General features: G+C 39.9%; 2 protein-coding genes across 4 annotated transcripts in view; both read right to left on the bottom strand.

The window, feature by feature from the left end:
• The window catches only part of slc25a22a (solute carrier family 25 member 22a), a 33,092-nt gene extending 14,383 nt beyond the window's left edge, over positions 1–18,709 (bottom strand). The window contains exons 1-5 of one of the 2 annotated variants that reach the window (XM_037543023.1): positions 18,553–18,709; positions 8,144–8,204; positions 3,289–3,460; positions 1,711–1,836; positions 1,519–1,574 (exon numbers count right to left, since the gene is read on the bottom strand). In XM_037543023.1, coding sequence (XP_037398920.1) covers positions 1,519–1,574; positions 1,711–1,836; positions 3,289–3,308 — 202 coding nt within the window. In that variant the 5' untranslated portion in view covers positions 3,309–3,460; positions 8,144–8,204; positions 18,553–18,709. The remainder of the gene's footprint in view (positions 1–1,518; positions 1,575–1,710; positions 1,837–3,288; positions 3,461–8,143; positions 8,205–18,552) is intronic. The other variant, XM_037543024.1, reaches the window with a different exon arrangement.
• Positions 18,710–18,986: 277 nt separating this feature from the next.
• Positions 18,987–19,522, bottom strand: part of pidd1 (p53-induced death domain protein 1) — a 13,067-nt gene continuing 12,531 nt past the window's right edge. For both annotated transcript variants that reach the window (XM_037543022.1, XM_017706710.2), the window contains exon 16: positions 18,987–19,522. This exon is cut by the window's right edge and continues 248 nt beyond it. The gene's annotated coding sequence lies outside the window, so the exon portion shown is untranslated.

Here is a 19,522-nt window from a genome sequence, read left to right as displayed (position 1 = left end):
TCATACATACAAAAACTCAGAAGACATGGTCAGGTTCACTAATGGTTTCAGATAGTAAATAAAATGGCTAGATTTACACTGTAGACATCACAAACCCTGGATCCTATCACCAATGTAAAGGAATCAGTCATTAAAGTTCTTTACAATTAATCATTTCACATCAAACTACTCTGAATGACACTGTTTACATCTTAATGATTGAATTATGAAGAATTTTTGAAAAATCAGTGGACTTCCCTATTAGAAGCTTGACATGGCTTGAGGCAAATGTGATGATTTATGCATGTGGACTGCACAATGCTTTGTACATTAGTACATTACTTTGTACATTAATGCTGTACATTAGCTTTGATTACTCGCTGCTGCATTAGCATAGCTTTGGTTTAAAACTTAAGAAACAAGCTTCAGAGACTAAACATGCCTTAGGATGTGTCTACATTTAGTATTTGTTCCAAAACACATTATAGATCACTTTCAAGAATTGCCTTTTTTTATAATATAAGTTGTTGGAAGTGGGCTTCACACAAACAAGAAATATCAGTGTCATATATTTTTATTCATTCTATCTATATATTTGCATAGAGTATTTATTTATGTGGACTTAATTTTGCATGCCTATTACTACTTGTTTTTATGTTGCACCTTCATGCCGAAGCAAATTCCTAGTCTGTGAATCCTGTTCATTGACAATGGCAATAAAACTTCTTCTGATTCTGATTCTGATATGATTAATACCAGCTTAACTAGAGAACTAGAAATGTGTTTTCCATTACACTTCTGCACTTATTCTTTTTAAAAACTTCAAAAATATCCAAAATGGTTGCAAGTGGATATACAGCACTTTGGAATGAAACTGATCATTTGTAGTTGAGTTCCCATGGTCTAGACCAAAGCAGAAAATAAAATTCTCGTTTGCTTAGCATTCACAAAGGTTATATGGAAACAAAAAACAGTCACAATTGATTGGGGACTAACAACCTGGATAACTGAGCCTGTGGGTTTTATTTATGTATTGTTTTAACTGTATTGTGACATTCTATAGTAATAAGCCACTCATTTCTCCAGTTTTACCACATCATGAACTAGGATAAAAATCACTTTGAAAATATATGTTCTTGAATGCCTTCTTGCTTTTATGTCAAGAACTTGACACATTAATGTATAACTTAACTGATGTATGCAGTGATGTTTGTAGCAAATTTCATAATGCTTCTAATGCGCCATTCTCTGACTGATCCGTTTAGACATCTTCGGTTCATTTTGAATTCATATTACAAACAAACTTCTTCAGGATTTGTTTGGACGCAGACTAAGGTTGACCTACTCAGTTGCTTATTGGTGGAGTCTGACTTGTTTTAATGAATCATAATAACAGAACAATAATAGCATTGTTTAAGACAAACCAAGTCTGCCAAATGTGAACATACCCTTAGCTCATGACATCTGGGGTTTTATCTGGGTTTTAAAAATGCGCAAAACTGATTTTTAATGGGATTATTACTTTATAACAGCACCCACCTCTATACATTCCAAAGTATCCTTCTGACCGAATGGTTTTGATAAGGCAATCTGACCTGCACAGGATGCACACACAGATACAATCAACAGAAACAGACAAAACAAAATTAGCACAGTTATCAAGTGTACCCCAAACAACACAAAAAGTCTGTGCGTGTGAATGCATGCTGAACAGTACTTCCATGCACGTACATGCTGGTATAGAGACGAGAGCCATTCTGCTGGTTCTGTAAGCGGGTCTTGGCCAGGTCAATGGGAAACACACAGGTGACACCAATCAGCCCAGCAACTCCACCATTTATTAACTTGGCAGGCAAACTGGAGGAAGAAATCAATCAAAAAGTTAGAGAGCGAGAGAGAGAGAAGAGCGAAAACAATGTTAATAGCTGGAATAACAGAGAGAAATGTTTCAAAAAGAGGAGAGAGACAGAAGGAAAGAGTCAACAGTAGCCAATGAGATGCATAAACAATAGGGAGGAATGTATATGCAAGAGTACAGTTTAAAGGACATGAAGACCTTGTTGTAAGATCTAAGATCAGTTGTGTGATTTCTTAGGGCTGACTCAAATCATTTGAATTTGACCATTTGTTCATTGCGATGATATTCGTTTTTTGTAAGTCACAAAAATTGTGATCTAAATTACAACATGCTTCGCTAACAAGGGCTTTCATAAGTAACAGACAAAGCGTACCATTTCTGGAGCGGTCCATCTTGCATATATACAAGCCGCCTATTTATAGCTAGCTCCGAAAGCTAAACCCAATCCCCTGACTGTAGCACTGCTAGGACTGAGATCTACTCGGCCTGTGCTTTCCATGACAAAAACAGTGAACTAGCCAAAGAAAATAACTTTATAAAATAAATGAAAGCAAATGAGTTAAGTGACCCTTATTAGTCCCACAATGGGAAAATTTCACCTCCACATTGTAACCCATCCATGCAGTGAAACACCACATACACACTAGTGAACACACACACTAGGGGGCAGTGAGCAAACTTGCCCAGACCCGGGCTACAACCTTGATACACTGCTGCTGCCTCCTGGATATACTTTGAACAGCAGTAATGAACACAGTTAATTATGAAATGTAACTATTATTGTTTTTCATGGTGATTTTGAGAATGAGTACTTGAGTACTTGTTAGGAAATACTAATGAGTATTCAAAGCCTGTAAACTGTCACGACTCCCTTCTGCTCTGAACTCTCTTTGGACTCAATCTCCCAGAATCCCCTAAAAGATCACATGACTCCACCCTCACTCTCACACTCCAATCAGTGCTCCAGTTCCCCAGAGTATTGATCAGACTTATTTGATTAGTTTACCTTAAAGCCCAGGCTTGCAGATTCTTTGTGATGTATTGCTCCTTTTCACAGAGCTACTAAGAGTCATTTTTGACTGTTTATTCCTGTTCTGACCTGTTTTGCCTTGTTTTTTTACCTGCCTTTTGCCTGATCCCTTTTGGACTTTCCGCCTGCTTACGTTTGTGTTTTTGTGTATATTGTCTTTTCTGGATTTGACCATTGCCTGTGTCCTGACTACGATTGTGGATGCTGTTTACACTAGTAAAGCCTCTCATTCACCTTTTATCTGTGAGTGTCTGCGTCATTCTGTCGCATTACAAAACTGGTGTTTGTGCCAGCCCTAATATTTATACTATAAAATAAAACATTAAGATTTTGGAAAATGACACAGATTATCAGTTCAGCTAAAAGAGCATCTTCTAACAGCGTTGTATAACGATGGTAAAGGTTGGGGGGGCATGCTTACCTGATCTGTTTGTCAGCCATTTATGTGAGCCCACAACTCCTCTGTGTGTTGATGTGTCTGTGTGAGGTTTTTAATGTGTCAGTTTGTTTATCCTTCAGTTCTGTCTGTTAAGCTTGAGGGGGCTCAGATCTCTATGTGCGTCCATTCATTGGTCCACTTTAGCTGAGAGTATCTGAAAGAGAGAGAGGAGGAGAGAGAGAAACAGTAAGTGGGGTTAAACCCTGAAGCAGAAGTGTGTGGTTAGCTTCAGCCTGTGATCAGTCCAGCTGAATCATCCTTTGCTCTTTCCCCTCATTTCACCCTCATCCCTCACTCCAACCGTACTGCTCTGGCTCAAGCAGTGAGAGTCTAGAATAGTTCACAATGTTCACTCCATCTGTGTCACACCACAAACACCAGCCCACATGCACACGGACTGCTGCTTGTTAATCGCTACTGCATTTAGGGATGCACAATAATATCAGAACCATATCAGTGTCAGCAGATAATTGCTTGAAAAATCAGAGAGATGTTTAGATTTGAACAACATTACAAATAGATGTTGGGCTTAAATATCTTAAATATCTGCATTTTTATTAATTTCACTTCATTTGTCTGTGATGCTAATCCAAATGAACTTGCTCTCAATTTCTACATTTGATACAAGTTTATGTATACATACATGAAAAACAAGGGATATCAACATTGGACCGAAATTCGCATATTCATGCACCCCTATTGCAATACTGATATTACTCAAGTGTGTATAAAGTGTAATAAAGTATAAGAAAACGAGCACTTAAAAAAAAAATTTCATTGTTCAGTGTTGCTGTACACGTTCTTACTGGCACACATCTAATTGCAAGGCAGATCACATTCGTAATCTGTAGCAGCATAACTGCAGCATGGTATTTTATACAGGCACAACACACTCATGCACACACAAACACACCCTGCTCATCCCCCTAGAAGCAGCTGCCCTCTGAACACACACACACATACACGTGCACACAGTCTGCCTGCATATCTGTCTAACTCTCAGAATAGCATAGTGATTTTAGCTATTGTCTCCGCTGGAGAGCATCCAGACAAACTCTATAATAATCGTTTTATTCAGTCTTCAAATATGGCCCTCCACTTTTACTTTCAATCAGTGGCCATGAAAAGCAGGAGTACCCTATATTTTTGTGGACAGTTAAACATTTACTTTCATCAGCTAAAGATTATTTATGTTTTTTATAGTAAGAACCTTACACAGACAATAGCACTGAAAGTCTTCAGGGTAGGTCAACCTTAGAGACATTTTTCATTTGCTCCTAACAGGTGATTTCAATGCTGGTTTTGTTCATTGTTTGTCACTTTGGGAGTTAACTGGATCTTATCAATTAACCCTTTGTCCTGTTACTAGGGATTTATATTTGGAATCAGCGATTGACCAATTTTTCATTTTTATTTTGCTTAATCCAGTTTGCATTGTTATGAAGTAAATAACAAGTCTGCCACTGGTTCTGAATGCTACCACCATACTAAAATATAATATCACAGAATAATTATGCATGTTTACTCTGATAAATAACCCCCTGTCTCTTGGTCTTACTGGATTCATGTTATTTTAATTGGCATTTGATTTTACATTTAAGAATTTTAAATAAAAAGCACAGAATGTTATATATGTTACTCTGGCTAATACAAAGTGCTGGAAATTCATGATCAGTGAAAGTTTTACGTGTATTTAATTCACATTGTCATCTTCATTTATCATAAATGTTACTGGCAATGTTTTGTTACAAGTACAAACCCAGTGAAATACTCTGCTGCTCTGCTGTTCAGTCGCTGAGACCCACAGTGTAAAGTACAGCAGGCACACACACACACACACACAGAGCTGTATGTGTGATGCTTATCAGATGTGAGTGTGTGTGAGGCCTTGGAGACTGTTGACTCTCTCCACCCCTGCCTCCAGCCAATCACTTCATCCTCTTCCCTCACTCCGTCTCCACCCCTCTCTGCCTTTCCTTCCTCTCTCTCCTTCCTCTCTCCATGTCTTTTAATCCCTCTCTCTCTGTTACTTTCTATCAGTTTTTCTGTTCTGATTTATGCTCAGTCTCATTTCTCTGATCTCTGCACCTCTTTCTCCTTTCATCACTCTCGTGCATTATCCTTAACCTCTTGCTGAATTGTGTGTGTAAGTTCTAGACAGGTCACAGGAAACTAACAAGACTAACTGACACAGCATTTCTCTCTCTCTGCCTCAGCCTCTTCTGTACTGTCCATTCTTTAACTTCCAGTCTCATGTAATGCATGTATATATGACCTGACCCTTACTCCCATTCTCTCATTCCTTCTCAGACGTCCTCTCTCAGTTTTATATCTGTTCCTCCTCTCCTCCTTAACTCTTCTTCTGACTTCGTTCCTCCTCTCCAGACCTTGCTTTCGTCTACCCCCTGTTCCTCTGTTTTGCCTAAATCGGGCCTCTACTCAGATTCCTTTGTGTAGCTGTAGTTTATTTTTCATTCATGCTCCCTCCCTCCATGCCTCTCTGCTTTGCTGTACTGCTGGGACTGTAAAATAAGCTCACATGCCTCGAGTGAAATGAAACATTGATCACTCAAAGCAATACTTTACCCATAAATGAGACTGAAACAAGTTCTCTCTTACCCTAAACGCAGTCGAACAACCAGACTTTGGTGTCTGGAGTTAGCTTCTTTAGTTTTGTGATGGAGATACAACACAAATGTAACTAACATCTAATAAGAGCTTATACTCCACCAATGAGCATCGTGTGATCTGCAAATCGGCAAATCTTCACTGCTAACTGGGGTCAACTCAAATGTGTTTCATGACATTTTCTGCTATCCAAGCAACAAAGATCCTTCTTAGTATTGTTATTACTATGGTTATTATTCTGTAATAATACTGTATACTGTACTGTAATCATGGAAATAGCTATTAAGGTACATACTGTATATGTAAAAAATAATTCTTAGAGAGCTCAGCAAAAAGGTAAACCTCCCAGCCCTACCTCAAACCTCACTCAGTTGTGAAGTAATCTCATATATAGATGATGTGGTATTATGTCTTGCTGAAGTAGCTTTTACGTAGTTATTTCTCAATGTACAAAAGTATGTCACACAGCTAAAAACAGAAGTAATGGCCATCTTGAAGCCTACATTTTCTCTGAGGTTTAATCCATTCTTACAGATAACAGTGTGTGATGATTTAGCAATGCAGTGTTCACAACACTAACTGGTCAGAAAGAAGCTTTGATTACCTGTTACATTAGTCTTGGTCCTTTGCACAACAAAAGAATCAAATTTGGCTGATCAACGTCATTTGGAGTAAGTGGTGATTTTTTTGCCATTGAGGACTTTTATCTATCGTCATGCTTTTCATTTTACTATTTGCTATTAGTGATGGAGGATAATTGCTAAAAATATCAGTATAAGACAGAGTTTGGAATTGACTGATATTTCAAACTGATATTTGCTAATGTATTTGTTGTAATGAGAAAGAACAGATGTTTAGGCGGTGCTGACTGGCCCATCATCCAGTTATGGGCCACTGGGCACAAATGTTTGGTGTGTCCCTACCAAGCTACCTTTTTTCCTGATATCACAGAAGGTTCATTTATTTATTTACTTCTTTGAGAGCAATTTTTAACACGCTTCGACCCATCTAGCTAAGCGGTTCTGGAAACAAACCTCCTGAATTAAATATTTACACTAGGAATGATGGCTTACTGTAAAGTTGAATTATTCATCACTCATTTGTTATTGTTTAGAAGGAAGGTTGCTGTGTTGATATGCGCTGGTGGCAGAAAGACAATACCATATTGATAAGCAACACATTTTCCAAAGCACTGTGTCCTGCTATGGCATGACATGAGGTTATAGTCTATTGCTGACAGCAGGACAATCATCATCCTGCATATTCTAGTAATCGTCATCCTGCATATTCTGCATATTCTGTGTTCCTGCACATTAACAGGAACACAGTTTAACGTATCTCATCTTTATGGCTTCCCCAAGCAGGTCTTTTGTATATCTGGTCCTTCAAACTCAAAAGTACATTCATAGGAATGCTAGCTTAATGTAAAAAAAGCTTGACTAAGGTAGGCTAATGGCAGATAGTGGAATGATTGCTAAGCAGTGAAGGAGAAAATGAAGCTGTTGTGAAGGGCGTCAAGATTGTGATCAGCCATAAGGTAGAAATTAGTTCTTTAATCACTGTGCTGCTAATGAGGTTCCTACAACCAGTCATAACAGCTGTCTGAATGTTGTCATAATTACTCCCGGGGGGCTCCTTGTGGCTTGGGCCCCTGGGCACGTGTCCATAAAACCCACTGCATGATCTGAGCCTACATGCTGGACTACAGTGCTAACATGCCTGCCTTTCATTGACTTTACAGTGTTTGTAAATCCTAAAGGAAAAAAAGACTGTAATGTGCATGAAGGTAGATTCAGTCTCAATTTCTACATTTCATACATCACACACGAAATGTATATGGCAAATATCAGAATTCATTCACAGAATCATAACTAATCTAAGGACATTAGCTCATATATAATGACTATTTTTAAATGTACAGTCATAAAAATATGACATTGCTCTCTAAGACTCAATAAGTAGTACATTTCAACTTTCTGAAACAAACTATAACCACAAACATTCAATGACATGATATTAGCAGCTACAGTTCTACAACACCATCAGCAGACTGAACACTACCTGACCACGACTGTTAGCCCAGGAGAAAGTTCTCGCAGTTAGCAAGACAGCAAACCATTGCAGAAAAAAACTTACGCACTATGACTTTTGGCAGATGAACTACCCTAAAATGTGCATATGTGTGAGTGGGAGCACCGATGATACTTACAAAAATATCAATCAAAATCTGAAGACGCAAACGTGACCGATCAGATATTCAAATCTTGCACCTGCAGACAGAAACACACCGTTACTGATCAGTAGACTCACACACACATACACACATACTCAGTCAAGCTCTTAAGCCTGATAGACCCACTTGAAATATAAACAGATAAGCATTCGGCAAATAATACAACTAGTGAATAAGCAACTTTTGAATGGAGTAAACCTTGGACTGTTCCCTGTCTGTGCACTCTGTACTCTTAAACAGTTAGGAAACTCTTCTGAACTTTAACTATCAATTCAACCTATTATCTGTACACGCCCGAGACCATAAAATACATGTTTCCACACACACACTCACTTAGTAGTAGACACAATGATCATTTATACAAAATGACTGGCATCTTTAAGTAAGAGCACAGAAAAAAAGCTCAATTCTTTTCCCCCCAAACATAGAATAGCTAGGACATGTTCAGTGTCTGAATACTGCTTCTTTAGTTTTAGAGATCTAAACTGAACCATGGCTCTAAAATCAAGGTTTGAATAGAAACACAGATTTGGAGAATCCCTATACGTCTAATATAGTGTCTGACAACAATTCAACATGATTACACAATATCTCTTTTTCACTTCTAAAATTAATAGTAATGTTGAATTCTTGAGTACTGGCCAGAACTAATACTTTTCTTTAAAACCTACTGAGCTTTAAAATGACCTACTGTTAAGTGAAGTTTTTAAGATGAGCATCTAAAAGTAGGTTATCATGCTCAAACTACTCAAACACTCTAATCTCCCACAGGAGGAAACATATCACATCACGCAGTGTGAGTGTGTGTTATTTCAGGACAGATTTGTTACAAGACTGCATTCTGGTTTTTCCCTCCGATATCCAATCCAGCAATTTATTCTCTTTATCAGCCCAATATTGATAGGTATCAATATCAATATGCGTGTCTTGTTTGAGTTAATGTCTATTGATTTAGGCATGCAGTGTCCAAAACTAAAGAAGCAAAACTGGAATACCAGGGTAAGAGGAACTTTCCTCTTAGTGAGTCTTAAGCTCCTAACCTGGAACTACATTCAGACACAAGAGACAGACTCTTTTTCTCTCTCTCTCTCTCTCTCACACACACACACACACACACACACACACACACACACACACACAGACCTCAATGCATAAATTTGTGCATATTTTATTTGCACAATTAACATGCAATTTTACTGCCAAACAGGATGAAGGAGGGAGAATTAGGCCAATGGGCTCTATGAAGAGAGAGCTGAGAAGAGAGATAACCAAAAGGATGGTCAGAGAGATGGAGAAACGTGAACCAAAGTAGATGAGATAAAGGAGCAACTGACTGGAGCAGAGGTTTCACTGTAGACAGACTGTAGAAGGTGCATGTATGTGTATGTGTGGGCCAGTGTTAACAAGTGGCACATGATTTGAGCAAACAGCAGCAAATTCCATTCAGAGTCACAGAGACACACTCAAACAGACATAAACACACATAGACACACAAACACATGCTAACTGTAACGACACAAATCCAGCATGTCAGACACGCGCCATTCACTCACCAACAGAGTAAAGATCACTGGTCTCTCAGAGCTACACAGACTCTTTGTTTGAGTACTGCTGTGTGTCCTTACCTGCCCCCTTTCCACATCATCATCATACTCATCTCACACTCAAATCACTCTGCCTCTTCACTGCAAAAATGATATCTTGTTAAGTAAAAACATCTTTAGCCATTATGGGTGATATTTCATTATGAGACTGTTGAAAGAACATTGTAGGGTTACTCAACTTATTTCTAAATATATTTTACTAGTTAAGTAATTTTAGTAATCTTAGTGAAATTGTGTAGTCGTGGGCTGGAGGTTAGGGAGCTGGCCCTGTGACCGCAAGGTTGCCGGTTCAATCCCCAGGGCCGACAGAACATGACTGAGGTGTCCTTGAGCAAGACACCTAACCCCAACTGCTCCCCGGGTGCCGTGGATAGGGCTGCCCACCGCTCCAGGCAAGTGTGCTCACTGCCCCCTAGTGTGTGTGTTCACTAGTGTGTAAATGCGGAGGTGGAATTTCCCCAGTTGTGGGATCAAAAAAGTATCACTTAACTTAATTGTGCTTGTCTCAAGGTAAAATGACTTTTAAAAAAATGTCTACGTTTGTGTTTGTCACCAGCTCTGTGAAGGAATCTGAGATGGTTTCTCTAGAATTAACAATTTCACATCAAACCATTCTGAATAAATTTGTTTACATCTCAACCATAGAATTATGTGGAATATTTTGAAAAAATGGTGGAATTCCCATTTAAATAGGCTGAATAATCTTATTTATATATTCATATAAATTGCAATTATCTTAAATCTTCTAGATATATGATGCCTCTGACTAGCAGAGATATAATTGTTTGCAGTGTAAGCAGCTGTTCAGCACACCTGTCTCCAGAACCCTTCTGTCTTTACCTGCATGAAAAAGGACATTTACATCTGACTCAATGGATGCAACACAAAGACGGAGGAGAGTGAGATTTACCCTCATTCTCACTCTCTCCCTCTCCCTGTCTCTCCAGTGCTTTTAGTTGTCATGGTTTCAAACGAAGTGGTGAGCCGAGAGAGACACAGAGAGAGAGAGAGAGAGAGAGAGTGAGAGAAAGAGAGAGACAAACAGATGAAGAGACAGAGATTTGAAAAACAAGAAATGCAGAATTATAATTATTCCTCGGTCTAATAAAGCAATGTCCTCGGCTCAGCACAATCAGATTAAATGCCTCATCCGTTTCTCTACGCTCGGAGCAAATGGCGCACTCTCTGTCTAGTTGAAGATTCTAGATATACTGAAACATGAATACACTTTTACCCCCATCTGAGATCATTCCAATTTGATGTGGATTGTGTGAGTTTAAGACACAATGTTGCCAAAACAGCGGTGATGGGAGCTGCTGAAAGAACCTCTAATGATTTAAATGGAAGCTATAATGAAAGTAATATGGTTCTGAAGTTCTCATTATCCATAAACAAAAAAGGTCAACAGTTCCTGTCAAGCACAGAAACAAGAGATTTGGGGGTTTCATCCTTAAACTATATCAGTTATATTCAACAGTGTCATTGAATCCGCCGCTAATCCCCAAGCTGAGATAAAGATGATATTCCACAAACATCCTGCGCTTTCCGCTATGCTATCATTACATAACAAACATAAACTTCCAAGGAACTGTACAGAAGACATGGAAGAAGATCATTTGCAAAGGTGAGAGACACATAGCCCTTATGGTAAAAAATCTCCTAACACACTGCATATTCAACGCTTGCACACAGAAACGAGCTGAAATCACATCAAGAGACATTCGGAAACCAATTTTTAAAACACACAAAAGTCACAAAATGTTATCATCAAATTACAGTCTTATTATTCCATTATTAATCTAAAGAGTGGCTATTCAGTAACTACTATACTACTGTGAAAGCAGTATATGAGAGTTAAGTATTAAGATATGGACATAAACTGGCTATTAGGGTTTCTTGGGGTTACTGGAACCATATGTTGTCAATAACTAAAGTTACAAAACACACTGTATGAATTAAGAGTATTTTATTTTTTTTTATGTATTTTATTATAAGTTTGTGTGGACACACTATAGAAGTAGGCAATATGAGATACAACAGTTCCAGCCACGCAAGCTGATTGGTTGAGAAGCATTCGAACCGTGTTGTTATTTCACCATAACAGCACATTTTTTCACAAATACTGTATCACTCCACTGAGACGCCATTGCTAAGCAACAAGTTTGACAGCTGCAGGAGACACTTAAACCATTTGAACATTTTACTTCTTACTTTGCCACAAATACTTTTAAGATCACATTTGACCGACAGCCGATTTGGTCAGACTCTGAAAATAAGACTCCTCTAAATTCCCAAACTGTAATTATCACTGAGCAGCTTTTCAGTCAGCAGCTGTGACAGAAGAAAACCTAAACAACCTGGAATTAGCCAGAAATTAACCGAATACCATTCGCTAAACATGCTTTACACACTGGCAAGAACAAAACAATATTAATACTGATCTAGCAAAAATTGACAAACTGAGCTAAACTTGATATTGCGGCAGTTTTATGGAGCGAGTGAGCGAAGTTTGCTAACATTAAAACATATTTAATGCCGCGTTCACGTCCCAATTTATTAATTTCTTACTTTATTTATTTAACTGCTGTATAAAAACAATAGAACACTTGAGATTATGTATTAACATGCATGATGACCTACAGCACTCACCTTCGGCTCGTGCCTGCGACCAAATCACAGTCGTGATGTTATTATGTGATAACATGCTCCCTCTCGTGCTCTATTGCTTAAATATTTGCCATTATTGAGGTAAATTACATCACAATATGCTAACTGTACTCAAAGGACACTGACCATCTGCATGTTTCATCACAAAGAGAGCGTCATTAGCCCTGTTTAATTATATGTTGTGAAGTGTATGCTGAATGTGAAATATTTCTTAAATGTTATTGTTTTCCCAGCCCAAGCACACTGTAAAATCAAGTGGACACATGAGGGATCAGTGGATTTAGCCAATCAAATCAAACAAGAAGCATTTTCGTGAACTCTGAGGTATGGCCTAATTCTGGAGAGACCGAATCAGAGCCAAAATCAGCTTTCATTCACTAATATACTGGCAGTCAACTCCCTCATTGTGACCACTTTCACAAGATACAAGGGACTAAGTCCAGCTTCAAAGGATGCATACTCCATCAAGAAATCGACCGCAGGAGAAACAAACCAGTGCTAATCAGTGATCGCGGCAGCTGATTGACTGTGCTGGAGAGAGGCTGACTGAGCGTTAATGGAAATAAGGCAGACAGATGTGGGATCAGTAGGAAGGAAGGAAGGAAGGAAGGAAGGAATGAAGGAAGGAAGAAAGGAAGGAAGGAAGGAAGAAGCCATTGCCTCTGTGTGTCTAGGGCAGTGGTGGACGGTAACTACGTAAATGTAATTGGTTACTGTACTTAAGTAGTTTTTCTGTGTATCTGTACTTTAATGATGTTTTTCCATTTTGGGCGACTTTTTACTTTCACTCCACTACATTTCAAAGTCAAATATCTGACTTTTTACTCCACTACATTATGCAAAATCTGTCGTTCCTTTTGGTTTATGTGTGCATAAAAAGGCAACATGTCAAAATGAAAAAAGCACAAAGCAAGAACACCAATCAGGGCACAGCAGTCACTTTGTTTTGAGCTTGTTTTGACCTGTTGGTCATACCGACCCAGTGCAGCACATGGTTCAATGTGAGAGGAGCAGCATAAAATTTTGTGAGTGTCTATTCAACATAAATGATGACATAACCTAAATTTGTGTAAATAGACCACAACATAGAAATATGTCCACATATGCAGTCGTGACTGATGCGTCTTTTTTCTGAATTTATACAAACACTTCCATTTTATAGTAAATTTGTTTTTGCTAGTTTATGTTTATGAACAGAGACCTACAGATGCAATACAGTAAAAGAAAAAGTAAATACAGTAAATAAATTTACAATACAGTAAAAGTTCATTTGTGAACCTTTGTTTAAAGCAAGTTTTAATTAAACTTAAATTTGTAACTAAGTTGTAAATAAATCTTAAACTGAAACTTGGCTTTTGCAAAAAACGTTATTTCTGAGCCACTCGGCTCTACCATATGGAAACTGTTCGCCTTCAGTGTTTTTGCTTATGATAATTTTAATAGACATCAGGGTTATTATTTAATGACATTCTATTAAAAGACTGTTGTAGCAAGAGTGACACTGGAGTATTTTCACCTAAAATGATTTGATTAAGCAAGAGTCTTGTTACAAAAGCGATAATAGAACATGAGGACCATAACAAATCTTTTAGTACTTTTACTTTCAATACTTAAGTACATTTGAAGACAAATACTTTTGTACTTTTACTCAAGCAGCGGTCTATAGGGAGGAACTTCTACTTTTACTGGAGTAATATTTTACCTGGGGTATCTCTACTTTAACTCAAGTACATGATTTGTGTACTGTGTCCACCACTGGTCTAGGGTTTAGCTTCAGTATGACAGATAATTAGGCAGACAGTATAAATGATTCAGAGTCAAGTTATCCAGTGGCTTGTGAAGTAAACTCCCACCCTCACAATCTCTAAACCTAACCTAAAAATCCTCTTTTGGCACTACTAGTAAAAACACAGCTTTGGAGTGCAGAAACATGTCCTCTGGCTGGGAATTAGACTCAATCCAAATGGAAACTGGACATATTTTCATCTTTTCCACACTGCTGTGATCTAATGCCTCTATAAAACCCAATTGTAAAGTCCAGGGCTTAGCACTCCCTTCAGAGTGCTCTCAGGTATGCAGTAATGCTGCACTGTCAGTAGTTTGCAAATATGCACTAGCAGACACCAGGCACATCCCAGGAGGAGTGTGTGGGCCTTAATCACACATTATGCCTGCTGCATATTCACAACTGGCAACAATTCTATTTAGAGAGATGTATTTAAAATTAGTTAGCTCCAACCTTTATAAACCTTTATACCGGTGTTGTGAGTGTCTTATCACAACACAACTTGTTCATCCTGTCTGTATCATGAGGCTGATCAGCAGTTGCTAAGTAACAGCTTGTAGTGGTGCTCATTTTTAGCAGAGGAAACTGTCAGTATTAAAAACATATATGTGAAACAGTCTCCAGAAAATATGGGCCTTAAAATTGTTGGTTGGAAAAATGTGTTGTATAACAGCAAAAGGACACTCAAGGTTGTCATCGTGAATAACAGCATGCTGTGAATACGACGCAAGCCTACTGCTCAACCAAGCTGCAAAAACAGCCCATCTTGAAGCAAAGGTTTAGGCGATGCTCTGAACGCCAACACATTTACATTTATCCACCTATTCAGTCTACAGCAGTTTAGCTTGATATGTTGATGTTATAAGGAGTGTTTCAGCCACCGACTGCTTTCTGAATAAGACGGAATACAGGGAAACCAATCACAACAGAGATCATTTACATACAGTTGTATGCAAAAGCTTGAGCAGCCATGATCAAGCTACACATTTTGTTGCAAACAAATAACAGCTGTGTAGAAATATGTTGTATTTCAGTTTGTTTTGTAATGTCGAAGAGGTTCTTTTCACTTTAAAAAATCATCAAAATGTGTCATTTGATCAGGGGCGCTAAAACTTTCGCCTTCAATGACATCTATCGGTTTTAAGGCACAGTAACAAAAACATCACAGTAACAAAGAACAGTTGTAAAATGGTCATGTGAAAATGAACTGCAACTGTTTTTTGGCTTAAGGGAAAAAAAAAACATCTGGTTAACTTGAAGTCATCAAAAGTGGATGTGGGCTACTCAGTTTCCTCACTGAGCCACACACACAAATTTGCTTTTGGCAGGACGGAGTGGTGCAGAACTCTCGTAGGGAGGTCCACGTGAGTGTACTGCTCTCTGTCTCCTTTTATGTTACAGTTCACTGCCACAGCTTGGCCTATTATAGTCTATCCCTTGGTCTCAGATCATCATCTATACGTCTCTCCTCTGTCTGTCTCTCCATCACTCTGCTTCGTCCACTGGCATATTGTTCAGGAACAACTAGTTGCACACCTGCATGACCTCAGGGTCATCATCACACTGTCCGCTTAGACATGTCTGTCTCACTCTACTAAATCATTTCATCAAGACTATAATTTTGTCTCATATTAATCTTTGCTTATATCAATAGTACATCTCTGCTCTGTTTCCCTCACAGATTCTGAGATATATATGACTTGACCACTGTGATGACTCTGTGACCCCTGCACAGAACCTACACGCCTCCCACATGTTCTCACACAGTAAACCCCTGACTTCTTTCACCTAAACTGACTTTGCATTGATTTAAATCCTGACCAAGGAATCACAGAAAATCAATGCCTCACTCATGGCCAGTCATGAGAATAACTGCACACACTGCAGCATTTCAGCATGAAAGTGTGTAGTGGCCTAATTGTACATACTGCATATTTTAACGGGTGCACTGTTTTCTAAAAACCTCTGTAGTAGCAACAAAATTGTAAAATGTTGTGTGGGAGCAGTTCCTGGGTGGACATTTATGACCAGCTGTCTTCAGCAGTTATTTATTTAATTAGTTTAGTTGTTTACTGTTTATTTAACACATCACATTATCAAATACCAGCTCTTGTGGTAATCAAGACCCAAATTCCTTTCAGTTTTCAGTCTTGAGGCAGACTCTGCTTTACACTTTGGTTTCCATTCAAAGCTAGTTTAAGCTGACTTCCAGCTGCTTTCTTTAGATTGTGAAACTCTGCTGGCCATGTGACACAGCGAATGACATTAAGAACTAGATTTAGCATTCCAGTTGGCCGAAATGGTTTGCAGCTCATATGTAAAACACTGAAATCACCTTGCCTTATAATATATTCTCCAGAAATCAGATACGGCTGAGAACTCAGACCAGCTGCCTCAAACTGTGTTTTAACTGTAAGACCTTGCCTGTTTTCAAAGCCAAGGTAAGACTTTTATCTTTGTGAAATTACAAAGAGAGGATTTTGAGCCTTTTTGTTCTAAAAGAACTGTTCTTCTCATGATAACACAGCTCTGTCCAAGTGTTTTGTCATGGGGGGGGCCAAAGTACAAGTTTTGGTGGGCTGAGGGTCAAAAAGCCAGTTTACGGTTAAAGAAGAAAAAGAGAGAGAGAGAGAGAGAGAGAGAGAGAGAGAGAGAGAAATTGATTTCATGATGTGACACTATATTTGTGTAACAGCATGCAGAACGAGAGAGTTAAGTCATGGCCACTGTTTACTAAGGTGTGGGAACGAGATCATTCAGTTTTGATAATTAAGTTAGTACTACAATTAGTAAGGTGTGGGAATGATATTTGTGTTACATCATGGTCACAACTATGTTGTGGCCATGCATTAGGATCCTGTTCCCACACCTTAGTAAGTTGTGCCCACGTGTTAGTTTATTAAGAGGGGATATCACCACCAGGGCTCTGCAGGTAAGAGTGCATGATTATAATTTCCTGGCAGGCCATATCAAACATCACCTTAAGGGCCACATTTGATCAGAGAGGGCCACATTTCGAGCATTGCTGCACTAATGTATCCGACTCTCAACTGACACACGTTTCATTCCTTACACAAGACCACAGGTTCTGTTTTATTAGAACGTGTTCTCCTAATCGATTCTGTCTGAAGAAGCTGAGCCCCGTGGCTGTGGTCTCAGCTCGGTCACTGATGGGAGCCAAGCTGAAGAAGCAATAAGCAGGATCTTTTCTTTTGGTTCACTTCATCATACTGTCTTACCATCAGCTTCAGCACAGGCCTCTGTCTGACGGCTTGTCACCTGGCCTTCATCGTCCACCTCTGCTGGGAGAACATACAGTGCATATTTGTCTTGAACCATTGTTATTTGACCAGGATCGCAGGCAGAGGCTGATAAAACCCTGCAGTCTTATTCTTTACGTCAACCAGGGTGGGGGGGAGATTTGATGTTTGGACTCTCTCACCTGAACCGGGTTATTCAAGTTCGACATGTCACGTCTAGATTTAACCCGGCACGCGAGCCGCCGCCGTCGGTTCAAGACTCACAGTTTCACCACAGATGGCGGAGGAGCTGAACGGCGGGAGAGGCTCGTGTCGTGGTTTCTGCCTCCTCTGCAGCATCATCATCACCTCACTGCTGGATCAAGGCTTCCTCCGCTGCTGCACCAGCAGGAGCGCCAAAGCGGGGACGCGGGAGCGCGCACGCACGCTGCAAATTTTCACTAACGCTCGCGCCTCCCCTTACAACCGCCATGTGAGACCGTTAGAAGAGAGGAGAGGCACAGAGAGGCGCAGCAGTGGCTCTCCGTCATACACCGGCTTATATCCAGCGGATAAAAGCACATCAGCACTAACAGGCAGCTAGCAACAAGCTAACACCCGCACCGAGAAGGAGAGAAACACAGAAACATTCTTCGGAGAGCCGGAGGACGGACGGTGGACCGTTACACACGTCCGCTCAGGTGAAAAACAACGGTCTGCGCGAGGACCTGACGTCCGAGTGAATAAAACACTGCATTAGGCTTCGTATGGACGACCGGTTTGACAGATATGAGGGATTATAAGGTTACTGAGCCGCGAAGCGAGACACATCGTGTAATATGAAGGTTAGCGGGCGGTGATAGGCACTAACCCGCCTTTCTCCCTCCGCACACACATACTGAGAGCAGAATAGCGGTGACGACGAACAGCCTGACTCCTAATCATTACACATCACAGATTTATACATTAATACCACAGCAAAACCTGCGCCTGTGCCGTTCACGCCTCTGAAGGACATTCCCACTGAATTCATGAATAAACTGAGGACCAGAGAAGGGCAGAGGACCGGTTAGGGCTCCGTTACCGTACCGTGGAGAGAGTCCCGTTATTCCGTCTCTGTGAGCTCGGCTCCTCCACTGCCGCCTCGAATGGAATGAGAAGAGCAGTTAAAAAGCTGCCGGCGTTACAAGCGTTTCTGTCACCGAGAGAGAGGGAGGGAGGGAGGGGGCCAGCGTGTCGTGAGGGTGGGAGGAAGAGGGGATGTGAGGAGAGGTGAATACCAGGAATGCAGGAATGAAATGAGGAGTGTTTTCTGCCCCCTGCTGGAGCTGCGAGTGAGTGCAGTCTCACTACAGAGTGACTGAAGGGGGCGGGGCTGTTACGAATGGCGTCATCACAGCCACGCCCCGCACCCGGTGACCTTGAGGTAAAAATAACAGATGAGTAAGTTGCTGGATGCTGCTCTACCTATTTTCACACCAACTCGCAGAGAAAAAGAAAAAAATATATATCATCCAACAGCAAAAAGGTCTACACAGTACATTTATTTTCTCCAGCAGAGTGTTTATGTGCTAAGAAAAAATGCTCAGAAAATGTCGTTTTTAAAATATCCCCACAGCTGGCGTTTAGCCTGCATTACAAAATTTTGGTCCAACAGTCTCATGGTTCACACATGGTTAAAATAAAAAAGAAAATACAATGAGTTTCATTTAAGGTCACATGAGTTTACATGCTCCAGTCTGGTAAAGCTACATCCACAGCACTGCAGCTTGGTTTAAGGCCCAGATACTTAGAGAGCCTGTGTGCTCAGAAAGACTCTGTTCAGCAGGCATCTGTGAGGAGCTGATTCAGCTCAAATGCAGCTCAATCATAGCAACAAGACAAAGCAAGAAACCTGCCTGCAGGGACACCCTTCAGAGAACTGTGCATGTGGGTGTACTGGTGTCCATCTGTGTTGTAATGTGTAATTTTTTTTATATACAGTATGTGTCCAGCACAATTAGTGTGATAGCGTATATACTGTGGAGGCTGAGATACTCCTTCTTGTGTGTGTGTGTGT

The sequence above is a fragment of the Pygocentrus nattereri genome, chromosome 11 (assembly GCF_015220715.1).
Source record: "Pygocentrus nattereri isolate fPygNat1 chromosome 11, fPygNat1.pri, whole genome shotgun sequence".
NCBI classification, from domain to species: Eukaryota; Metazoa; Chordata; class Actinopteri; order Characiformes; family Serrasalmidae; genus Pygocentrus; species Pygocentrus nattereri.
Note: the sequence above shows the minus strand (reverse complement) of the source record. Positions and strands in the feature narration are given on the sequence as shown.